Source organism: Equus asinus, chromosome 17 (genome assembly GCF_041296235.1).
Source record: "Equus asinus isolate D_3611 breed Donkey chromosome 17, EquAss-T2T_v2, whole genome shotgun sequence".
NCBI lineage: Eukaryota > Metazoa > Chordata > Mammalia > Perissodactyla > Equidae > Equus > Equus asinus.
In genome coordinates, this window is record NC_091806.1 from 10435623 (window position 1) to 10459708 (window position 24086).

Genomic DNA, 24086 nt, shown 5'->3' on the forward strand with positions numbered 1-24086 from the left:
TCAAGGCTCCTGCTGGCATCACGCTGGTCCGATAATGTCAATGACAAGGAAATGATATTGAAAGAGAATAAATACCACTTCAATTGGACCCAGGTTTGTAGGGCCCCCAGGGACCTGGGTGAAGAAGATTGGGACCCATGAGGGGCTAAGCTTGGGGGGAAAGGGCGGGGAGGGTGACAGTGATGACGTGCAACACGTTTAAAATACGGAGCAGCAGGCACGGATTTGCTGGGAGGACAGGGCACTGGGGCTGCCACACACTCTGCCCGTTGTGAGACCTGTGAGCAAGGAGAGTTTTCACGCGCGTGCCCACGTGCATCCCTTGTAACGGGCATTCAGCACAGAGAGGAGGAGTTTGTTAAAAACTTGCTGGATACTGAGGGATAGTTTAGAAACAAGAGTTTGGATTTTTTTTTTTAATTAAAAGCTTAGAAAATACCACAATGAGATCCCACTTCACACCCACAAGGACAACTACAACAGAACCAAACAAGAGGAAAATAACAACTGCTGGCAAAGATGTCAAGAAACTGGAACCCTCGCCCGGTGCTGGTGGGGATGTCAAATGGCGCAGCTGCTGTGGAAAGCAGTTGGCACTTCCTCAAAAAGTTAAACATAGAATTACCATACGACACAGCAATTCCACTCTTAGTTAGATACTTGAAAGAACTAAAAACAGGGCCTGAAATACTCGTAGAGAATGTACAGCAGCACTATCCGCAGTAACCAAAAGTTAGACTCATTCATGTGACCTTCAACTGATGAATGGGTAAACAAAATAAGGCGTAGAAGACAATGGAACATTATTCAGGCTGAAAAAGAAATAAATTACTAATACATGCTACGACATGGATGAACCTTGAAAACCTTATGCTAAGTGAAAGAAATCAGACAAAAAAGGTCACATATTTTATAATTATAATATAGGAAATGTCCACATTAGGGGGCCAGTGGTTGAGCAGTTAAGCTCATGCACTCTGCTTTGGCAGCCCGGGGTTCGCCAGTTTGGATCCTGGGCACAGACCCAGCACCGCTCATCAAGCCATGCTGTGGTGGCGTCCCACATGGAGGGACTAAAAGGATTTACAACTAGGATACACAAATATGTACTGGGGCTTTGGGGAGAAAAGAAAAAAAGGAAAATTGGCAACAGATGTTAGCTCAGGGCCAATCTTCCTCACCAAACAAAAAGCATACTTTAAAAAAAAGAAGAAGAAAGAATAATTTAAAAAAAAGTTGGCTGTGAATGCACTAAATGCCACTGATTTGTACACTTTAAAATAGTTAATTTTATGTGAATTTCACCTCAACAACAAAAAGCTTTGAAAATAACTAACCATTATATTATTAGTACCTACAACAGTGCCCCTCACATAGATATTAATAAACGTTGTATACATGAATGAATGAATGAAGGAATGACCCTGTCCACAGTGTGCAATGCCCTGCTGGCCCAGGCCCCTGTTCATCGCCCCAGGCCATCTGGGCTCCCCCTTACTCTCTGCACTTCAGGCACGCTGGCCTCTCTCTGCCCTCCGAAGTATTGGGCTTCCTTCTGCCAGCGGACCTTTGCACAGCCTCATTCCTCTCAGGAGCCCCGCACACACCTCCCCATTGCCCTGATCAACTGACTTCCCCTCCCACTCCGGCTCTCAGTTTGGCCGTCACTCTCTCCAGGAAAGCCTGCCCAGCCCCCCTGATGGGGTCAGTCCCACCCTACACTCTGTTAGCACCAGAACTTTCTCTTCAGTTCATTTACCACCATCACACATTTTCATCTATTTGTGCTCTTCTTCTATTCACTCTGGTCTCCCCCATTACACTGTAAGTTTCATAAGGGCTGAGAAGGGGTCCTTGTGTTGTTGAGGAGGTGGCAGTCACCACTGTATCCCCACCCCAACCGCAGACCCTGGCACACAGTATGTCCTCATTGAACACAAGCAAGGATGGAAGGGAGGAGGGAGAGAAGTGGGAGGCAGGAAGATATCTCCTGTTTTCCTCTAGAAATCTACCAGCCCATTATTTCTTACCAAATGGTTGTGGGAGGGCCTTGGGATGCACATGTGCATTGATTCTGACAGTGTATATAGAATCCTTCAGTTCTTAAAACCCATCCCCATGAAGCCTTTCTCCTCCATCCTCAAAGCAGGGTTTCACAGTGCTTGTGAGCGAGAAACAGGCTCGGGGGGTGGTGAATGCAGCGACGCTCAGGTAGAGGTGGGAGATGAACTGCTCCTGGTTATTGCGAGGCTGTGGGTCCAGCAGCGTGGACGGTACAGGGAGTGTCTGTGTTTATTCTGATTTCTCCCCTGTCTGTCTCTGGGACGCTCAGTCGCTCTTTCTCTTGTCTCCTCTTTGTCTTCTGGGTCGGCTGTTTCCCCGACCTGCTGGTCTCTCCCCTTCCTCCACCCTTTGCGTTAAGCCCCTCAGATTTCCCTTTCCGGTGTTTCTTCCACCATGCTCCGACGCCCTCTCCACTCCCCTTCTTGTATCCCAGCTGCTTGATGGCAACCTGGCCCTGTGTCTGAAAATGTGAAAATGTCCAAGGATGCAGCAATGCTTTCTGTTGGAGTTAACAAAAGGCACTAAGGAACCATCAGTCTCGTGAAGAGAAGAGCCAGGCACCTGTACCCGAGGTGAGACTAGGAAGAGAAGGAGGAGTGCCGGGTCCGGAACCTGCCACTGGAAAGACACTGATGGACACAGACGTAGGTCCACGCTGCGTTTCAAAGAGCTGAGTGCTTTCCAGCGGGTGTGGGCTCATCTCCCTAAAATAATCTATGCTAATTTCTTGATGAAAAATTCATACTATCTTCCATGTTGCTAAGCAACCAGCCCAAACATATTTACCGTGTAAATCTCTCCAGAGGGCCCTGGGCTGCCCCCAGCGCCTGAAGCGTGGTGGATGTAAGAGGTGGGGAAGCAATTCAAAGCTTTGAGAAACGTTTCCGAAGCTGACCTGCACGTGTGTAGACACATTTATGCCACATCTGGGGAAACAGTGGCTCCGAGAAAATTTTGGCAAGTTTTTTCTGCTAATCTGCAGCCTAGCGGTCAGAAGTGTGGGCTCTTGAGCCAGGCTTGCTAAACTTGATTCTCAGCTCTGCCACTGAGTAAGTTAGTCAAGCGTTCTGTGTTTTACTTTTCCCATCGGTAAAATGGAAATAACAATTAGGCATGTCGCATAGGGCTACTGAGAGGATATAAATAACACGGTTAATGTGCTTGGAACAGCCTGGCACATATAAAGAGACCAATAAACGTTAGCGAGACCATCACTTTTATTTATTACTCTATGGAAATGGATCTACTTTTGTTTGTTTGTTTGTTTATACGAACAGGAGAGTTTACCAGCCAGGAGACCAGCTGAGAAATGAATCCTCTTAAAGGGTGACAATCCGTGGAGGCCAGACCTTACAGCAGCCCAGCATCGAGTCAGTTCCAGGAGAAGGGTTAGCCATTCGAGGGGCCTCCCGTGATCACTGAGGTACAGGGCAGACCTCAGCAGAGCAGCCAGCCGGAACTGGAGGAAGTTCTACTTTGGGCTGAAGGTGGGCGCCCCTGCTAAGGGCTCCCCATGGCCCATGTCCCTCCCCTGTCATGGCAGCACCGTAACACGCTGCATGGCCGTTGTTGGCTTCATTGTCTGCCTCCCCACTTACCAGGAAGAGCCTACGCCTGTCTTTTCAGTGCTCATTAATCTTTGATGAATGAAACTATTAGCTAATGAAATGTAGTATCTGGGCTCTGATCCACCCTCACTCCTACAAGCAAGAATTCAGGCAAGAGATCTGAGAGGATGTTGCTCTAGAGGTCTAAGGGTGGGGAGAACAGATGGGAGTGTCCACAAGGCCACACGGACGGTCTCGAGACCCCTGTCCCAAGGAAGAGGGAGCCACGGGAGTAACAGCAGAGGGCAGACCAGGCCAGGAGGTAGTGCACAAAGGACCACAAAAAGGACCACGTCTCTTGATGGTGGCCCCAGAGTCTTCCTGGCCATTAAAACACTGGCTTGGTCCTAAATTAATGTTCACAAACGTTATGCCACAATATGCCAGATTTTAATAAAAGCTTGACTCAGGTATAACCACATACAGAAAAGTACACAAATCATGACGTAGAGCCAGATGGATTTTCTTTCATAAAGGGAATGCACCTGTGTCACCAACACAGAGGCAGAGCTTCTAAACAAGGGCCCAGAAGCTCGGCCCCACCCCGGTCATCACCTGTCCCCAGTGACACACTTCAAATAAACTCGGCTTGGTTTCAAATCTGGTGGAAATGGAACCTGAAGACCGTGTGCTCCGTTGTGTCTTCCCTCTCTTATTCAGTGTGTGTCGCAACATGACGATTCGACTCAAAATACACAGCAAAGGGTTATCACGTGCCCACTGTCAGCCTAGATGTTGTCAGGGACACGAGAAAAATGACGAAGCTCTCCTCGATCTTGGGGGTGGGGAAGGCTCCTCTACACGTATATTACTGCGTAAAATTCTTTATATTATTTCATAAAAACCTGCAATCAACCTATTAGTGTTTGCTTCAGTCTGAATGTTTGTGTTCCCTCCAAATTTATTTATTGAAACATAACCCCAGGGTGATGCTGACGCTGTCAGGAGGTGGGCCCCTGGGAGGTCGTCAGCTCCTGAGGGTGGGGCCTTCATAAATGAGATTAGTGCCCTTACCAAAGGGCCCGGGGAGCTCTCTGGCTTTTTCCCCCATGTGAGGTTGCAGCGGAAAGTCCGGGAAGCAGGCTCTCACCAGACACTGAACCTGCCGGAGCCTGGACCCTGGACTTCCCAGCCTCCAGGACCACGAGAAATCAATTCTGTCATTTCCAGGCCACCTCGTCTGTGGTATCTTGTGACAGCATCCTGAATGGACCGTGCCAGCATTCCAGGAAAGCCACCTGGGGCTTCTCAACTCTGCTGGAAGGAGGTAGGGTTTTAGAGCCCGGTGGTAAGTGGCACCGGGAGGCTGGGGACATGAATAGGTGTGAGGACCACAGCTGAGGGGCCAGGCAACTTGGCTAAAGCTTTTGACCACCCTGGGGGCCTCTGAGACACATTTGAGAAGATTCATTTAAGGGCACAACAAGGTAAGCACCATGCGGAGAGAAAAGTCGAACACTGAAACTTAAGCTTTCTGAAGACAGGACCCCAACGCCTGCTAAGTGGCAGCTGTCAGGGGTCTAGAGCAGTGGGAAAGGGTGGTTCTCCCTCTCATCTATAGTTACTTAGGTTAACCAAAAAGAGGGCTTCCTCTGAAAGGATCCTGAAATGGGGTGAGCGCAGATAAGCGTGGAAAGGAAATTCAGGGGGAGGGAACCAACGGGACCAGCTGCCTCGCACTAATAGATTCAGAAGCAGCCGTGAAGGGAGATGATCACACACACACACACACACACACCCCGCTCTGCCTCTCTGCTCCGTCTCCTTGCTCCAGCTGCCAGGTCACTGCATAATAACCCAGCTTTGAAAGCCGGGCTGACAACAGCGAGGGACGGCCCTGTGTCCCTGCCGGACCATGAGCGGGTGGCATGGTGACACTGGATCCCTTCATCCTGGGATGAGGGTGAGAGATTGTAAGAAGGCAGGAAAAAGGGTCCACAGTGTGTGTTTCGGGAAAGCAAAGAAGAAGGTTGACTTGAAGCATGCCAGGCGATGACTGACGGGCTTCCACCCTCTGCTACCTCCCGCTCAGCAGAGATTCTGGACCTTTCTGTTCCACGGATTCCTTTCGCTGTCTGAGGCTTCCTTCGAATGTTTGAAAACGTGGGAGATGAAAGACACAGGCTTACAGAGGGGCAGCTGATAAAATCAGTTTGTGAAACGGCTATCTGTGTGTGTCTTCATTCATTCATTAAATAAGAGGATCGTGCAGGAGCTTGAATAAGGACCCTGATTTAGAATTAGAGACGAGCATAAACGACATTGTGAAGTCGCTGCCACAGCTGTAGTGTGCTCTGAAACGACCCATGACAAAGTCCCAGATATTAACACTCCTGTGGTGTGTTGTTTATGTTCCCACTTACAGGAAAGGCAAAGTGTCAGTTAGAAGTCAGTGAAAATAAAGATCTAATTTTTTTCCTCTCCAAGACCATGAACCCCTTAAATTTTATCTACAGACCCTTTGTTGGGGGGAGGGGGACGGGGTGGTCTGTAGACATTAGGTTAAGAATGCCAGGGAAAATTTTGAAGTTCTTTTCAAAACCACTACAAACTTCAACCTCATGCAACCATTCGGGTCCAGAAATCAGATTCCCAGGTGTGGCCTGCAAATCTGAGCAATTTTTCCAGCAACCACAACCAGTGACTCACGGAGACCCGGGCGGCCGCTGTGTCCTACGGACATCCCGGTAGTTGTTAGTGGCTCAGGGAATCTGGAAGCCTGTTCCCCACCCCGTGCCCTCTCTTCAAGGAACATCTTCAAAGGGCCTTCCCAACTCTTCATCTCCTTGTCATCAGGCGCCACGTCCCTCACCCTGCTGTCACCCGCCACCTCCCGACCCCACCTCCTTTATGTTTTGAAATGTCAGTTGCGTTGTCTTTTCTCTGTTTCCTTTCTCTGGGTCAGAGGCTGGATCAGTCTGAGCACACGGCCACAGAGCCAACGCTGTGAGACCCCAGCTTCCCCTGGTTCCTGCCTGCTGACTCCGCCCCAGGAGCCCATATCCTTGTCATCGAGGGAACCAAGTAAGGGAATCTGGATGGGTGGGTCTCACGTCTCAACACTGCTTACGGCGCCCCTACCGAGCTGGCCCTGGGTTGCAAGGGCAGGATGCATGCAGCCACGGCTGGAGACAACCATCCCACGTGGCCGAATGCCTTTGTGTCGACAATTTCTTATGGGCGCCGACTAGGTTCCAGGCTCCGAGTGGGCACTGGGGATAAATCTTAGACAAGTAAGCAGATAAGACGGGTCACATCCAGTTGGCACAAGTGTATAACAGAATGTGGAAGAAACGATACAGGAGAAGGTAACGGGGAGGAGGTCTTTATTACACACAGCGGCAGACAAAATGCTTTCCAAGAAAGAGAAATTTAAATGGAAAGAGACCTGAAGGATGAGACGTAGCCATCTATGCGGAAAGCCAGAGGAAAACGGGAAGGCTGGCATCCTTAAGAAGGATGTTAAGTCCAGGAAGACAAGACTGCCGAGGAAGGGGAGAGCTGGCATGAGAGTGGCTGGAGAGGTGGACACCTGCCAGATGAGGAGGTGAGGGAGCGGAGTGGAGTAGCTAACAGCACGGACTCTAGAATCAGGCCAACTTGGCTAGAATCCAGCTCTACGACTTGCCTAGCTGTGCGGCCTTGGGCAAGTCACTCACCCTCTCTGAGTCGCAGCTTTTTCATCTTTTAGTTGGGATCATCACTTAAGTCCTTCATCCAGTTGCTAAATGCATTGAGTGTAAAGTGCTTAGAACGGAGCCTGGAACAGGCTACATGCCACGTAGCAGTTTGCTATGACTCGTGCCAAATGAGAAGTTGTGGATGATTTTAAGCCAGGGAGAAGCACCGACAAGTTTGCCTTGAGCAGATTCTTGGCCATTGTGTGGGCAAGTGGTCGTCAATAAGAAGAGAGTTGGAAGGGATCCTGGAGGTCATTTACACCGACTCCTTCCCCAGGGGTCTCTCTGGGAAGGGCAGGGGACAGCCCCTCAAGAGCCACCACTGCCAAAGGCAGAAGGATGGTGGGCCCTTAAGAGGCGCAGGTTGAGAGGCGGCAGGCCACAACCTCTGGAGAAGGGCTCACCTAAGCCACGCCCATTTCAGACGGTTCTGGGTGTCCCACCTCCCGCTGCCAAGCTGGTGCCTACTCCCGCCAGGGTCAATGTCACTTTTCTTGGATTGCAAGTGCCTCAAGGACAGCAGCCATTTCCTCCCACTGTCACTCTACAGTGACCAACCCCAGCCGCCTGCTACTGGGTCTCAGAGCTTTTGAGTAAGTGGTTGGAAGAAGGAAGATGGAATCACAGGATTTTAGCTCCTCACTCCCCGGAACCCTGAGCTCCGTAAGGAACAGAGAGGGCCTCCCCCGGGGCCAGCCTTCCTCAAACCACTCCAGCAAGACTCGAGTCCTCCGCATGCTCCAGAGGACACTGTGCACGTCCCACCTGGGCTCATCCTGGAGTTCACAGCCCCTGGAGGGAAGTCCTTCTCACTCTCGTCCCCAGACCCTTCTGCTGCGCTGCACAATGGGGACACCACCCATTTCCTGCTCTGAGCCGCTCTGGGGATAAGCAAGTAAGGGAATAAAAGCCTTCCAGCCGCCAGGCACATCTTTAGAGACATGGGGGGGAGGCCACGGCAAGCCCCTCTGGCTGCTGGGACCCGGGAGAGTCCTTCAGACCCCTCTGGATGCACCTGCTCTCCGCCCCCCCACCTACGGGCACAGCAGCCGCCTGCCCTCTGGGTTTCGGTGGGCTCCCCCTTCTCAGCTGTGTCAGTGCTTTCTCCACACCAGCCACAGTCCCCCTCGTCCCAATTCTGCAAGCTTCTCCTCCCGCAGGATTCCTCTCACAGTCCCCTCCCCCACATCCGCACAGCACCCCCACATCCCCCCTCCCCCACCCTCCTGTGCACACTGCCCTCAGCCTCCCTCTTACTCCTCCCAGCCCCCCCGCACTGCACCCCGAGTCCCCCGACTCTCCCCAGCCCCCCCCCCCCCACCGCACTGCACGCCCACTCCTGGGACTCCCCCCCAGCCCCCTGCACTGCACCCTCAGTCCCCGTCTCCCCTCCAGCCCCCTGACTCCCCCTCAGTCCCCCGCACTGCACCCTCAGTCCCCGACTACTCCCCAGCCCCCTGTACGGCACCCCCAGTCCTCGACTCCCCCCCAGCTTCCTGCACTGCACCCTCAGTCCCCGACTACTCCCCAGCCCCCAGTACGGCACCCCCAGTCCCCGACTCTCCCCCAGCCCCCCGCACTGCAGCCCCAGTCCCCGACTCTCCCCCAGCCCCCCGCACTGCAGCCCCAGTCCCCGACTCTCCCCCAGCCCCCCGAACTGTACCCCCAGTACCCTGACACCCCCAATCCCCCGCACTGCACCCCGAGTCCCCCGACTCCCCCCGAGCCCCCCGCACTGCACCCTCAGCCCCCCGACTCCTCCCCAGGCCCCCCCCGCACTCCCAGCCCCTATTTCTGTCCAAGGCTCCTTTCCCATTCCCTCCCATACCCTCCCCTTTAGCGCTCGCTGTCCCCGCAGTCCCGTTCCTCTCCTGTCCCGCCCCCCCCCCCAGCCTCCCTCTCCCTAATTATCCTCCCCGAACCCTCCCCCACCCTCCAAGGCCTTCCGGGCCCCTCAGCGGGTCCTCGAGCACATCCCCCATCCCCCCTCTGGCCACGCTCTGTCGCGTAAAGGAGAAAGGACCGCTGCCTCCCACCAGCTCCCCGGCCGCCCAGCCCGCGAGACCCCCACCTCGCCCCGGGCCCGAGGCGCCGCCCCCGCTCACCTGTTGGGCGGGTCGCAGCACGCCGCCCCTAGCCTTCTCCGGGTCGGGGTCCGGGTCCCGCTGCAGCAGCCCCTTCTTGGGGTGCATGTGCCGGCACAGGCAGGTGACCCCGCAGAGCGCGAGGATGCTGGTGGCCGTGCCCAGCGTGGCGCCCAGCGCGATCACGGGCACCGACAGCACCATGGTGCCCGCTCCCCGCGCGGGGCTCGCGCCTCCCGGGCCGGCCCCCAGGCAGCTCCGGGTCCGAGCTTGCCAGCAGCTCTCCCGCCGCCGGAGGGCGGGGAGGGCAGGAGGGAGGGCGGCTGGAGGACGTCAGAGGAGGAGGCGGCCGGAGCCGGCTGTGCGCCCGCGCTCGGTACCGCGTCAACCAGCATCCCCTCCCCGCCAGCACGTGACCCCACCCCATCGGGAGCCGCAGCCGCTCGGGTGGAAGGAGCCTTAGGGTGATCTTAGGCCATCCTTCCCGCTTTGCACACGAGGACACTCAGACCCAAGAAGGGCAGGAGCTCGCCGAGGTCACGCTGTGCGTTAGCGGGCAAACCAGGACTCGACCCGGGCCTGCGGGCTCTGTCTGCATAGGGGGTCCTCTTCCCAGACCCCAGACTTCTGACACTTTGTTCACCCTCTTTGGCTAGGAGACTGTCAAATTGGGTCCTCCAGGCGTTTTTCAGACACACAAAGCTGGAGATTTCCCATCTCCGATGGTGTTCATTACCGGGAGTGGGGGAGGGGTGGAGGCAATTGATGATGTGTCTGCGGGACCCTGTCCTGGGGAAGATGCTCGCAAGGATTCTGTTTACATCTACCTATCCTTTAGTGTGGACCCAGTCGTTCATGATCTGTGGGTATTCCCATTTCCAGCTGAGGAGGTTGAGTCTCAGAGGGGATGTGGGGCAGCTAGAAAAATCCAGTCATTCTGAACCGGAACTCAGGTTTGCAGATTCCAAGTCCACATGTCCCACTCAGAGAAAGGAGTGTCTTAAGATATAGAGTATAGAATGCAGCAGCCAGGAGTTACCACTGGATTGAGAGATGTGGAAAGTTAAAGAAGGATGCTTAGAGGGAGGGGAAATTAGAATTCCAGGCATGAGGACTGTCTTAGATCAGAAAACAGTAGTTATCAGTGTTTTTCATTATGCGAGCGTTTAATGGAATCGAGCAGGCATTTGCTGTGGTTTGGCTGTGCTCTGGGTGAGCTGGGCACATGTCAGAAGAGGTGTAGGCGATTTCATCCACAACAGAGCTTTCAAATTCCCGTGAAGCTGGTGACTCCCAAGTCTGTGATGTTCCAGCCAGACCTTTCTTCTGAGCTGCAGGCGTGACCACCAGCTGGTACCTCCTACTGTTTCCAGTATCTAGCCCCGCCTAACAAACCACGCATGATGTAGGGGCTTAGAACAATTATTTTGTGATTTCTCATGATTTTGTGGGTTGACTGGGCTAGGACAGTTTTCCTGCTCAGTGTGCTGTCTTCTGGAACTGCAGTCAGCTGGGCTGGAATGTCCAAGATGGCGCACCACATGGTGAGCAGTTGGTTTTGGTTTTCCCTGGGTGCACCACTGGGCGGTCAGCTGGTGTCCTTTGGTTCTCCTCCACGTGGCTGGAGCTTCCCACAGCGTGGCGGCTAGATTCCAAGAGGAAGGAAGAAGAAGTTACTAGTTCTCTTAAGGCCTGGCTTCAGAAGTTCTGAAACATCAGGGTTTTTTTTGGTCAAAGCAAGTTTCTAATCCTTTCCCTCGGGGGCATCAAAAAGGATATTTCTGAAATGCAGAGCTGACTCTGTTGCTCACATGCATGAAAGTCTTCCAAGTTTCTCCAGGGATAAACCCAAGAGCTTCCACTTGGATGCAAAACCCTTTGTGATGTGGTTCTTGCCAATTCCTTCAGGCTCCCCTTTACACGCCTCCCAACACGCCTTTGAGCCCCCGCCACTCCAAGGGACTTGGGATCCATTCAGCAAGCTGACATCCTTATAGCCTGCACACCATCACCCATGAGTGCATACAGCAGGCACTCAGTAACCGTCGAAGGGTGAATGGTTCACGTGATCATCTCCCGCAGGGCTTCCAGTGGCTTGGAAAGAATCCCATTTGCTATATGAGCTCCATTTGATGAAAGTGACTCTTCCACAAATATTTATTTTGTGCCTGCTGTATGCCAGGCACATTTTCCTGCTGAGCCCCATTGCTGCCAACTGTGGAGACAAAGCCGCTTAGTCCCTGTTGGGAGAGTCAGCGTTCTCGCTCATGAGAGCTTGCCTGGGAGGATTTCTTGGCTCCCGGGCCTGGCAATGCAAAATGTCCTGGGGAAATAAGAGGTTTAATTAGTGCTGTCAGTCCAGATCCCCATGCCTGAGCTGCTCCCTAGGGAGACCCTCAATGTCACCTAATGTGGTCTGGGGTGGGGGTGAGGGGAAGGACAAAGAACGCTTAATGTCGGGCATTGTCTGATGGGGATCAGACATCTGTCATGTGGCCCGTTGTTACCATGGTTACTGGGATGGCAGCAGCTGCAGGGACCTTCCTTCTTAACAGGAAGAGGGACCCCAGCCCGAGAACAGCTTGCCTCTTGCCTCTGTCACACACAGTGTACCCACGGCAGAGCTGGGAGGGACCTCAGAGATCTGAAACCCCGTTGGGTCATCAGCACTCTGGGTCACCCTGGCTACGTCTCATCAAAGATGAGACTTTTTCCTTTTTTGCTTTTTTGGTTACTGTTATCCAGGCAGTAGCCTTGAACGACAACTCTCTAAGAAAAGGCATTACTGAGTTCCCTTGGAAAACGAGATCATCTCTATGGAGAAAGGCGGGTGACAATCAGCCAGGTGGACTAGTTGAGACAGTCTGAGGATGATGCCTGCAAATAACTGGAAATGCTGGGGCTGCCAGACGGCTGTGGGCAGACAAAGCAGGGTGCTTGGGGGAGCTTCTAGAAGGCTGCGGGGTAGATCTCTGAAGCGTCCCCAGCCTCTTGATGAAACGTCGTCATCATGTTTTGATGGATATTTTACTCGTTCGATGTTGGGTGTTGTTTAAATATTCTGAGTAACCACTCCAAATTTCTCAGGTTTTAAAATGCTTTTATCTGGCGGAAAGAATTTCAAATATGGCAGATTCTCTTGTTGAGCCAATATTTAGTGTCTGCACATAGTGCTGGAGAGAAACAAATATATAAGCAGAACAACCAAATTTTAACATTGGAAGGATTTCGGAGATTACCTTGTGAAATCCTTTCATTTGACCAATAGGGAAACTGAGGCCCAGAGAGATGGTGGTTTGCCAAAGGTAGAGGGGAGGAAGGGTGCATGAGAGAGCTGGGAAGGTGTTTTAACTCAGGGCATGTTAGGTTCTGCTGCAGTAACAAATCACCTCAAAATCTCAGAGATTAACTCGATAAAAGTGGATCTTGCTCCTCCCACAGTTCAAGGAGGATCAGGGGACTCGTGTCCAGTTGGTGACTCAGAAATCAGGCCTTTTTCTGTCTTGCCAGTCCTTGGTTGCCGGCCACGCAGATGGGGAAGAGAGAGAGCATTGAATGAAGACCACTTGTGACATTTCAGAGGCTATGGCTGGAGACAGAGTACATAGCTGTCACCCCAGTGCCTTGGCCAGAATTTGGTAACAAGACAAACCCAACAATGAAGGAGACTTGGAAATACAGACGCGATTGTGGACTCGCATGAGCAAAAGAGTTCCGCCACCGAAGCCAAAGCTTAGGACTTCTTGTCTTGTGCGTATTTTTCTAACTCTGTCATTAATTCATCACACTGTCTGAGTTTCTGCCACGTGCCAGGCACTATGCTGGGTGATGGAGCAAAGACAGTGAGCAGAACCAGGCTTGGTCCTTCTCGTTGTGGAGTTCACACTCCCGTGGGGCAGATGGGCAGCCATCGTTCGTCACACAAACGCATGTGAAATTACAACTGTGACACGAGCTGGGGAGGAGCCGTGCCAGGTTGGGAGTTGACTTATTCTGAGGTCCTGAGGAAGCCTCCCGAGATGAAGCCGCAGTTGAATTGACGTCTGAAAGAGTAAAGTTAACTCAACAAACAAGGAAGAATGTTCTAGGCCGAGAAACAGTATGGAAGGGCCCTGTGATGGAGCCAGACCGTGGGCATGGGACAGCAGAGTGCTGGTCAACCAGCTCCCCAGGGGAAAAAAGTTGATTTCTGGCATTCGTTGACTTCTCTGGTATAAATACTCCCACCAAGGTCGGTTTCCAGGTGCCAACAAATCCTGAATATTTACCTATTGGCTCTCTGAGCTGGTAGGAGCCGGCTCCAGCACACGGCTGGGAGAAGCTCCGTGTAAGACGAGCCCGAAGGGAGAGACAGGGCCAACGACAGGGCCTGCAGGCCGAAATGGAGGGCTCCTGGCTGTGTTTCGCCCGGGGAGCACGATGTGATCAGATCTGTGTTTTGAAAAGACCCTTCTGGCTGCTGTATTGAGAACAGATCGGAGAGGGCAAAGTGGACCCTGGTGGACGAGGGAAGATGTTACTGCAGGCATCTGAGAGAGGGATGCCAAGCTTCCTTAAGACACATGTCGTCGTATGGCAGGCTGAAATTGTTGATGGCACGAGCATAGTGCAGGTGTGATGGGCAGGTCACCTTCTCTCTCTGCTGGCGCCCTCTTTTTGGTCTGTGCTGTTAACTCTCTCATTTCATGACTTTGTGGTTCTCCAAGCTGGACCACTGCAAACTGGAGGTTCCCTAAGGCCTGGGCCCTGCCAAAGGGGGGCTGTGCAGGAGGAACCTGCCTGGGATGAGGGGGTGCGATCTGGGCGCCACAGCAGGGAGATGCAGACCCCGGAGAGTGGAGACACTGATGGGGAGGCACGAGGGTAAGGGGCTCAGTCGAGGCCCAGGAATGAGGCCCACTCCCAGGACTCTGAGCAATTCTGGGGCCACCTCTTATGGCAGAAAGGAGAATGGGGTTGGGTCTGGGGGCCCCCGAATCAGAAATCCAAGTGTGTGAAAGATAGAATAATATTTTGGAGTTGAGCAAATGGCAGCATCCTTTATGATCGCCACCTGCCCTGGCGGGTCCTTTTCAACAAACCAGTGTTCTTTCAAACGCCTGATTCCATCTCAGTCGAGATGAGATGAAGGAACACGTTCTGATTCTCACAGGCAGAGCGCCTCCATTCCATCCAGTTTCTCTCGGAGCCGGTCTAAAGGCTCCTTTCTCTCTGGGTTTCCGGAACATACGAAGGTGATGGGCGTTTGTCTAGAGGGTTCACCTGCCTGGTGGGGACAAGATCAGCACTTGTGGAGGGACCTGGTGCCTAACTTTGTGGGGGGCATAGACCCCTCTGAGAATCTAACAAAAGCTATTTCCTTTTTCAGAAAAACGCTTGAATGCAATATATAAGGAATTTTGTACGTAACGCTAAATTGTTCAAGGACCGTGTGACACCTTCTAGAAGTTCATGGATCCCAGATAAGGAGTCTTTAGCATGACTGGATATTGGACTTGAAATCAGTTAAGAAATAGGTTCAAATCCCTTGCCTTTATGTGTGTGAGGCTGGGTGATCCATTGGCAAGTGACCTTAATTTTTCGGAGCCTCAATTTCCCCATCTGTCAAATGCGGACGATCACCTCTACTTCGTGGAGATGTGAGGATGACCCACAGCACCATGCTGTGTAGCTAATAGAGGATGCTCAGCTTATGCTAACGAAGAATTAAAATGATCCCATTTGCTCCAGACCCTTTAATTTCTTAATAAAGCAGCTCAGCCCGGGGAGAGGGGTGGGTATCCAAGCCCCCCAGGTATGTGTCATCCTAGCTTTGGTGCTTATTTGCCGGGTGACCCTGGGGAGATTAACCTGCCTGAGCTTTAGTTTCTTCCTTTGTACAAAGGGTGTGTATGTTGTTTGCAAAGATGGCTGCAATGATTCCCCTTCCTGCCTTCACCCCCTTTGCAATATGACTCTGCAAAGAGCTGGGGGTCTGCTGCTTCCCTCCTCAGTCTGGGCTGGTCTTGCGACTTGATCTGGCTGGTAAACTGTGGGGGATGTGATGCTGAGGAAGAGACCCGATGCTTCCACTCTCTCCCGTGGACTCGTGCCCAGCCACCACGTGAAGAAGCCCAGGCCAGCCTGCTGGAGGACGAGCGATCAAGTGGCCCCGTCTCCGTCACCCCAGCCTACAGCTAGCCAATTTCCAGCAGCTGAGCTGAGCACGACTGGCAGCTCGCCCCAGACACAATCAAGCCCCCAGCTAAAACTGGAAGAGCCGCCGAGCAGAGCCCTCCAAATTGCCAAACACAGAGCTATGAACTAAATTAAAATCATGGGTCATTTTAAGCCCCCAAGCTCTGGAGTGTTTGTTACCCATGGAGAGCTAACAGATGAGCAGCTTCAAATGCTAACGATATTCCCGCCCGCACAGGGGTACTGTGAGGGTGCGCAAGGCACCGAGCTAGGGCCCGGGACACAGAAGTCCAACAATAAGCGGCTTTATTATTATTCCAGGTTCCCAAAGACACCCTACCCTGCACTTCCGGCAGTGCCTGCTGGGAATGCCAGCCCGTTAACAACCGTGTAAGGATCAGTCTTGCACACCCTGACACTTAAGAGGGGGACATAGGACCTCTCCGACCCAACCTCCACTGAGTCAACTTTCCAGCCTGGCCCGAGCTCTCCACTCCTTCTGGAGAGCTTGCTGCCTGGTGCCCGCAGCCCGATGAAGCCTCGTGGCCAGCGGGCCCCTCTCTCCATGCCCTCTGCCCTTCTCCCCTTCCGGTTGAGCTGTGTGCTCACTTGGGGTTAGGGTTAGTTATGAGTAGTAGTTAGTTTTGTTAGGGTTAGTTGTGTTTGTCTCTGAATCTTTTTATGCCAGTTGACCTCATTATTGAATTACCCACTTTAATTAATGAACATGTCAATGAGTAGAAGTGTGAAGGAGAGTTAGTTCTGTGAAAACTAACGGGTATATTTTGGAAAGACTCATAAAGGCCAGTTGCTTTGAGAAGGTCCATTAAAATAGGCATGAGCGAGTTATCTGTGAAAAGTTGGGGGAAGTCATACAGTTCTCGGATTCTGCCATCAGATTGCTCACAAGCGTCTCTGAGTTCTTCCTCCACGTGAAGCAAGCGAGACTGAGAACGCAGATGGTGCATGGTGGTGTGGACAGAGGAGGTGGTGTGGACGTTTGTGAAGAGCATCCTTCACGTCAGGCACTGCTCCGAGCACTTCGTCTGTAATAATGTATTTCATAAACTCTAGGAAAGACGGCACAGAGCTCTAGTCAGCAAGAGGTGGGCAAAATAATGAAAACTATGATTTAGGTGAAAAGAAAATGCTTAAGGGGTGTGTGTGTCATTTTTAACTTTTTATTGAAGTGCAACCTATGGACAGTAAGTGACCAGATTATAACTGAGTGGATTTTTACAAGGTGGACACACCTATCTAGCCAGCGCGTAGATCAAGAAACAGAACAATGCTCACGCCTCAAGGCTTCCTCGAGCATTGTTTTCTAGGATTCTCCATTTGTAGTCAGTATTTATAGATGGACCAAAACAGCCTGGTTCCCGTGGTGCCCCTTAAGCCAACTTCCCTGGGGATCTTCCTCTCCTGCTGGGGGAGGAACCCCTGCCTGCCCAGTGGATGGGAGGATGCTGCCACCTAGAGGACACACAGGGAAGTGGACCCTACCCTCCCCGTCTTTGTCCCTGCGTCCCCTTCCATCTCTGCGAGGCCGCCTCTGCCCACCTTACGGAAAATGATCAGCCCTCCGCCCTTCAGCTCCTCGCGCCCTGTTCTCCTTTCCTACCTTACTTTCAACACTATTTAATAGTCCATATACTTTTCGTTGCCTATCTGGTTTGCTCGTTGATGGCCTGAGTCTCCCTTTTGGGATCCGGCCCTAGGAAGGCAGGGATCTGGGTCCGTGTCTCCCACTGATGTGTCTCCAGTTCTAGAACAGTGCCTGGCACAGAGTGGCACCATAATAATTATGTGGAGTGGACAGACAGGCGCCTTGTTCCTGTCCCCCAGCCCTGCCCTGGGGGCCTCAACCTGACCTGAGGTTTGCTGCACCCCCGTGCACAGCCCCTTTGTAAGTTCCCCCGTCACTGCCACCCTCCATTCCCACCCAAGGGAGGCCCTGGAGACCCCTGGCACTGTTGAAACGGCTCCAGGGCTGGGGAGAGTGGGAGGACCGTGGCCGGAGCCCCTGGACACCCTGGTCTATGTGGTCAGGAGGGGTGGAAAGTAGATCCTTGCAGTGACCAAGTCAGAGCACTGAGGCACGAGCTGACCCCGGGGTGACTCCAGGTCACCCCGGTGAATGGGCTGGGTGGCCTCTGGTAAAGCACTTTATCTTGGGGAGGCTCCGTTTTGACATCCATCATTGGACAGAATTAAGTGATACAATGGGCATGAGGGGCTCACTCCCATGCCCGGCAAGGTGTTAGTGCTGGACTTTGGGGACTAGTACCATTGTTTTGAAATGTAAGGCTTGAAGAGAAAACCAGGGAGATAGTAGGGTCCAAGAGAAGCGTTTGTTGTTGTTGTCATTGAAACACGTCTTCCCACCCCCAGCTTTATGTGGAAATTGGACTTGGGAACAAAGGCCAAGATGCTCGGGGCAGACGGAGTGGGGAGAAGAATGTGCTGCAGCCCCCGCCCATCGCCAAGGCCCCCTCTGCCCACCTTACACACCGTGAACCTCTGAGGAGCTTCAAAGCCTCTCCCTGTGGAGCCCCGGATGGTGGTCGACACCCTCATTTCACAGGTGGGGACCCCAAGGTCCAGAGAGGAGCACAGCTTTGCCCAGCTCACACCGACCAACATTGCTGCCAGGCTGAGCCAGCTCCCAGACAGTCTGACTCCAAGCCCAGGGCTCCCTCCAGGCTCTCCGCCACCCCAAACCTTTCATGGTTATTTCTTGGCTGGTTAGTGAAGGGCTGGAGAGGTCCTCATGAGACAGAATCTCCTTTCTCCACACTCAAATCGGGGGGGCTTCTAGGAGGAGCAGGAGGAATTGGGGAGATGTTTTGAAGGAGACAAAATCAGTTGGAGAAGAAATCTTGGGGGCGAATCAAGTTGGTGAATTTGAGGAGCTCTGGAGGCAAAGCCAGCGCCAATCTGGTATCGACAGGCTTGGAAGCGATTCTGAATAGCAAGAGAAGAATTAGTGCCATGAATAAAAACTACAAAATGCCAATTTCTGGGCCCCACCTCTGGTGAGGCTGGTTCAGGGTCCCTGGTGGCCTGGAGTTAAAGATTAATGAGATCTGTGCCTTATGTCTCTGCTTGTAAGTAAAGTCTCTTTCACCCTCTGCTCCATTTCTGCCAAGAACTGAGAGTCGTTTATTGATTACTTACAGCACTGGTTAATTACATTCCAGGTCTCGCCCTCAAAATGTGAACGTTCATAATTAACAAAAGTATCTCAGAAATGAATGAAGGTGATGTCCCCTCTTTTTTATAGCTACAGCGGGAGCAAGGTCTTTCTTTTGCGAATAATCTTATTTGATACCGTGTCAAATTGAGGTCGTGAGCATATCGGTCTTGGTTTCCGTGTAACGTGGAGGCTGGTGGCATGTGGTGGATAATCTCCAGAGATGACCACCGATGCCTCCCCTCCCTGTAAGTGCACGCAGCCCCCCGCTTTGAGAGGGGGAGCCTCACCTCCTCACTTTTGATGTAGGCTGGCTTGGTGATTTGCTTGACAATAGAAATGACGTGCTGAGACTTCCAAGACGAAGTCATGGGAAACCTCTCAGCTTCTGCCAGGGCCTCTCGGAACGTGTGCTGCTCCCTCTAGGAACCCAGCACCCAGGTTCTGGGCAGGCCAAGCGCCTGGAGAAGCTATGCATGGAAACTCCAGTTGACAGCCCGGCTCAGCTCCCAGACGACAGCCCACACCAACGGCTGCATGAGTGAGCCTGGTGGGGTGTCCAGCCCGGACGAGCCTTCAGGTGACACCAGCAACGGCTGCCATCTGAATGTAACCATCTGAGAGACTCTAAGTAAGATCTGCCCCCTGAGCCCAGTCAGCCACAGAGACGGGAGAGAGGGTTACGAAGTATCCTTTTAAGCCACTAAGTTGTGGGGTGGTTCGTTTCACAGCAATAGATAACCAGAGCATGTCAATAGCTGTGACCCTATTGCCAGCGTATTCTGTTTCCTGTTGACATAAATCCATCCACGGAAGTATAAAGTGAACAAAAGGATCTGGTCAAACTCCTGAGACGTGAGATGGTCGCCGTGTCCTGCGAAAAGAACCTTCAAGCAGAAACTTCCAATTGGACCGGCCATTTCTCCAGGGGCGATGTTGTAATGGACATCGCTGTATTTGTACAGAGCGTAGATACTTGTAAGATGCTCTGTCGAGTCAGGATAAGACTGCTGACCTTTCTTCTTCTCCCACATATATAATCTGGGAGAAAAGCACCCATGACTCTGTTAGATTCCTCATTTTAACAACTAAATGAAGAGTTTTTCTGATTTAAATTAACATGGGAAATACACATTTTCCAACAAGCTCCTCGGTGGTGCCGCTGTGGGTGGTCCATGGGCCACAGTTTGAGAAACCCGGTAACTTGGCCGTGCCTTGAGGGCAGAGCAGGGCCTGGGGTTTTTTGTTGTCTCTGTACATCCCACCAACTTTCTACGTCCCTCTGCTCTTTGCGCACCACCCTCTAGCTGTCTGCATCTCTCTCCAGCCTTTTCCTACCTGCCCCCAAAGAAAGTCACCTGGATTCAGGAGTGAATCAAGGACGAGACTCCCTCCACTGACCTGGGGGTCAGTGACCCACCTCACACCCCATCCCAAAAGCTTTGCCCTCCCTCCAGTGCCAGCAGCTGCTACCGCCCTTGGCTCAATGCTGGGCATCTCGGTGTGCCTCCATCCGTCCATCATCTGCTCCCCGGGAACTCCTCCCGCTGAACTCAGAGGCTGAGAGGTATGCAGCGGGAAACTGAACCAGCCGGGTCTCTGCCGGTCAGCCTCACTGCGGGACCTCAGGCAAAGTCATTTCCCCTCTCCGGGCCCCAGATTTCCTCAATCAACCCCATAGGGCCTTTTTTTTTTTAAAGAAAAATCGTATTTTACTTTATAGTTAACTAACTACAATTACTCAGTAATGAGAAATGTGCACCTGTTGGGCACTGCACAATTTCTTAATCCTCATTTCTTTTCTTTTTTTTTTCAGCTCTATTGAGGTATAATTGATATTTTAAAAACCCTGCACATATTTAATGGGCTTTTGTAAGGATTAAATGAGTTAACAAAGTAAAGGGCAGCCCCTGCATGTGAAGGGTCTCATCAATACTAGTTGTTATAATTATTGTTGTCATTATTATTATTAATCAGAGTTTCTCCAGTTTTCCCACCATACCTAGTAAGGCCCTGAAATGGTAACAGTAAACACACATTTTCTTGGAAGTCTTTATAGTTTTATCATAAAAAATGATGTCATTTTGCATTCTTGTCCACCATAGGTTTTTTCTTTTCTTTTTTTTTTTTTTTTTTTTGGTGAGGAAGATTGGCCCTGAGCTAACACCTGTTGCTGATCTTCCCCGTTTTGCTTGAGGAAGATTGTTGCTGAGCTAACATCTGTGCCAATCTTCCTCTATTTTGTACATGGGACCCCACCCCAACCTGGTTTGATGAGAGGTGTGTAGGTCGGTGCCCAGGATCCAAACTAGCAAACCTCGGGCTGCTAAAGTTGAGCTTGCAAACCCAACCACTCGGCCACAGGGCCAGACCCTCCTTGCACCTTCTGAGCATCCTAGGGCTGCAGGTCAGGCCAACACGCTGCTGTTTACAGAGTGCGTGATTGTTACGAGGGTCAGGTCTGGAGTCAGGCTGCCTGCGTTCAAATCTCGGCTACTCCACCTAATGGCTGTGGCTGGTTACTCAACTTCTTTCAAGCCTCAGTTTCCTCATCTGTAATATGTGGGGAGGATGGTCACTATTGGGGTTGTCCTGTTGTAAGGAATAGGTTAGGTAATCTATGTATAGTGCCTGGCAACAAAGTAACGTTAGCTCTGGGTAGCTGGATTCCTGATGGCAAGTACGGGGACCGAGAGCTTGTCTGCGACCCTCTCTATGGGGAGCCTGATGCTAAATGTATTGTAGAGGTGTGTGTTTGTGGGGGGTCGTGTCTCTGCGTCTGTGTCTCTAAGTCCCGTGGTTCTCAACTGGGACCAATTTGCCCTCCAGGGACACTTGGCAATGCTGGAGATGTTTCTGGTGGTCACCACTGGAAGAGGGGAATTTGCTCCTGGCGTCTAATTGGTAAAGGGCAGAGATGCTGCTCAACGCCCTACAAGGCACAGGGCAGTCCTCACTCGCCAAGAAAAACTACCCACCCCCATGTCGATAGTGGCAAGGTAGAGAAACCCTGTCCTGGTCAGAATATAAGGCCCGTGAGGGAGGGACCGCTGCCTCTGTTCACTGCTGCGTCCCCAGACCCTGGCAGAGCACTTGGTCCTCGGTGAGTACTTGCTGAAGGGATGGTTGACGTGAATGAGTGACAATCGAGGTTCTCAGGGTGGGAGAGACGTCTGTGGAGCCGGGTGAGTAACGCTTTGGCTTCGGACCTGTTCCTCTCCCTGAGTCATCATCAAACCTGGGAGAAAGGGTCCTGAGCCTGGTTTGGGGGTAGGGGATGGGCTAGGGTGAGTCACATGAGGCGGGGTGTCTCTGCGGGCTGGATGGTGGATCGAAGGTTCGTGCAGTCCTCACCGAGCATCTCGTTCCAGGAAAGCCACCAGGAAACTCTCACGCAGCAGCCATCAAGAGCTGAGATTCCCCTCAGTGTCTCCCAGAAGCAGGGTCCATGGGAGCCCTCTGGACAGCCTGCCCCCGGGAGACCTCAGCCAGGCTGCTGTGTCATCAGCAGTTCGAATCGTCATGGTCCGGGGCCCGAGGTCGCGCTAGGGTTGCTTTGCAACGCACGTACAGCAACCACCCCCTGCCCCCAGAGTCTGCTGATTCCAGCAGTTCCTCCGGTTCCGTTTTCTTTCGTCACTTCCGGCCCCTGGAGGTGCTGCCTCCCAGCATTTCTGCAAGTTTGAGAAGAAGAGAATCCACATCAGCAAATTCCTACAACCTCCTCACTCCGGCCCAGGATCCCTTTCGTGGATCCAGGCAGGCAGAGGCCTGGGTCCTCCCAGACCCCACGTCTCCTGCTCTCATTCTCTGCTCCTTCTCTGGGAGCAGTGACACCCAGAACACTGTGAGGGAGCAAGGCAGAGACGAAGGGTGCCGCCCTTGGACACCACACCTTCGTGAGCCTTCTCACAAGTCCGGTCATCGCGGCCGATAGAGAGGCCTTGGAAGTGGGGCCCAGAGCACCGTCCAGCCAGGCGATGGCTGAGGGATTTCCGTGCTGGTATAACGGGGTCTCACTCGAGCTTTTCCAGCGATGCAGGTCTGAGCTGGTGCCTTCAGGCTCTGGGACGTGGGAAGTAAGCTTGGGGTCAAGATACGTACACATTTAAATAATTTTTAAGTGCTAAATTTAATTTCACTTGAATTTAACAGAATAAAAAGAAATTGAGGTTATACTAAATGAATTTCTGAATTGCAGATAATTGCTCTTCTCCGTAAGATATTAATTTGAAAGATTGTTTTAAGGTTAGAAAACAGAGTGTGGCAAAATTAGGGGATTAGAGTCCCTACAGTTTTTCTAACTCCATTTTGCAATTTGAAGCAGGATAGATTAATGTCCAGCAAGAAAGAGGAGGAATTTAGCACGCTTGCTAATGCTCCCACCTTCCCTCACCACTTCTGAATATTATTATTTTTACTTTGTTCAAGTTTATAGCATTGACATTCTGTTCCAACACGAGAAGGGCTTTTGTGACAGAAGTTGTTCAGCAAATCTTCATCCTTTCTTCCCGCACGCGGTGGACTACACTCCCCACCGTCCTTTGCCATCGGATGCTCCTGAGCTCTGGTTGATGGACAGAAGGCTGGGTACCACTTGCCGGCCTAGCCCGTGAAAGCCACAGCGAGTGACTCCATGCTCCTTCCCGTCCCGTTGGCTGGAGGCGTGAGAACCCAGCACACCTGGACGTCTGTACTGACCACTGAGGGGCCACAGATGGCAGACACCAGGAGCCCCAAATCACCAATCAGAGGAGAGCTGCCCACCAGCCAGGAAGCAACTATTCTGGAATTTACGTGATCCAGGAACAAACCTCTATTCTGTCTGAACACTTTTATATTTTGAATGTGTTAAGGTCATTAAGACGACCTTAACCAATTAAATGGACACCAGGATCACCATAGTTTCTCCAGTTCTGTGTTTTTTGTTTTCATTTCTTTTGATTGTTTGGATGTATTCATAAGTAGATTCTTCCAGAAAAGTCCACAATGATAATGGCGAAAATTTACCGAGGTTTTTTTCTATGTGACAGACACTGCGCTAATTACTTTATGTGTATTAGTTCATGTAATTTTTTTAAATAGTCCTATGATGTATTATTATCATCCCCATTATATGGATGAGCAAACAGAGGCACAGAGGTTCTATGTAAGGTCTCTCAGCTGGTGAGTCTCGGAGCTGGAGTTCAAGGTCAGACAGTCTGACTCTGAGCTCATTCTCTTCCCTTTTAGCTGACACCTCTCCGGGGTTTATATTCCTTGCGTTCCTGCATGGCTCATT

At 51.9% G+C, this 24086-nt stretch overlaps 2 protein-coding genes across 2 annotated transcripts in view; both read right to left on the reverse strand.

Annotated features, from left to right (window-relative positions):
- SYT13 (synaptotagmin 13) overlaps positions 1-9839 on the reverse strand; it is a 43539-nt gene extending 33700 nt beyond the window's left edge. Inside the window, exon 1 of the mRNA XM_014861261.3 lies at positions 9457-9839. Coding sequence (XP_014716747.1) covers positions 9457-9639 — 183 coding nt within the window. The 5' untranslated portion in view covers positions 9640-9839. The remainder of the gene's footprint in view (positions 1-9456) is intronic.
- TP53I11 (tumor protein p53 inducible protein 11) overlaps positions 1-24086 on the reverse strand; it is a 456279-nt gene that overhangs the window by 306388 nt on the left and 125805 nt on the right. The window lies entirely within an intron of this gene.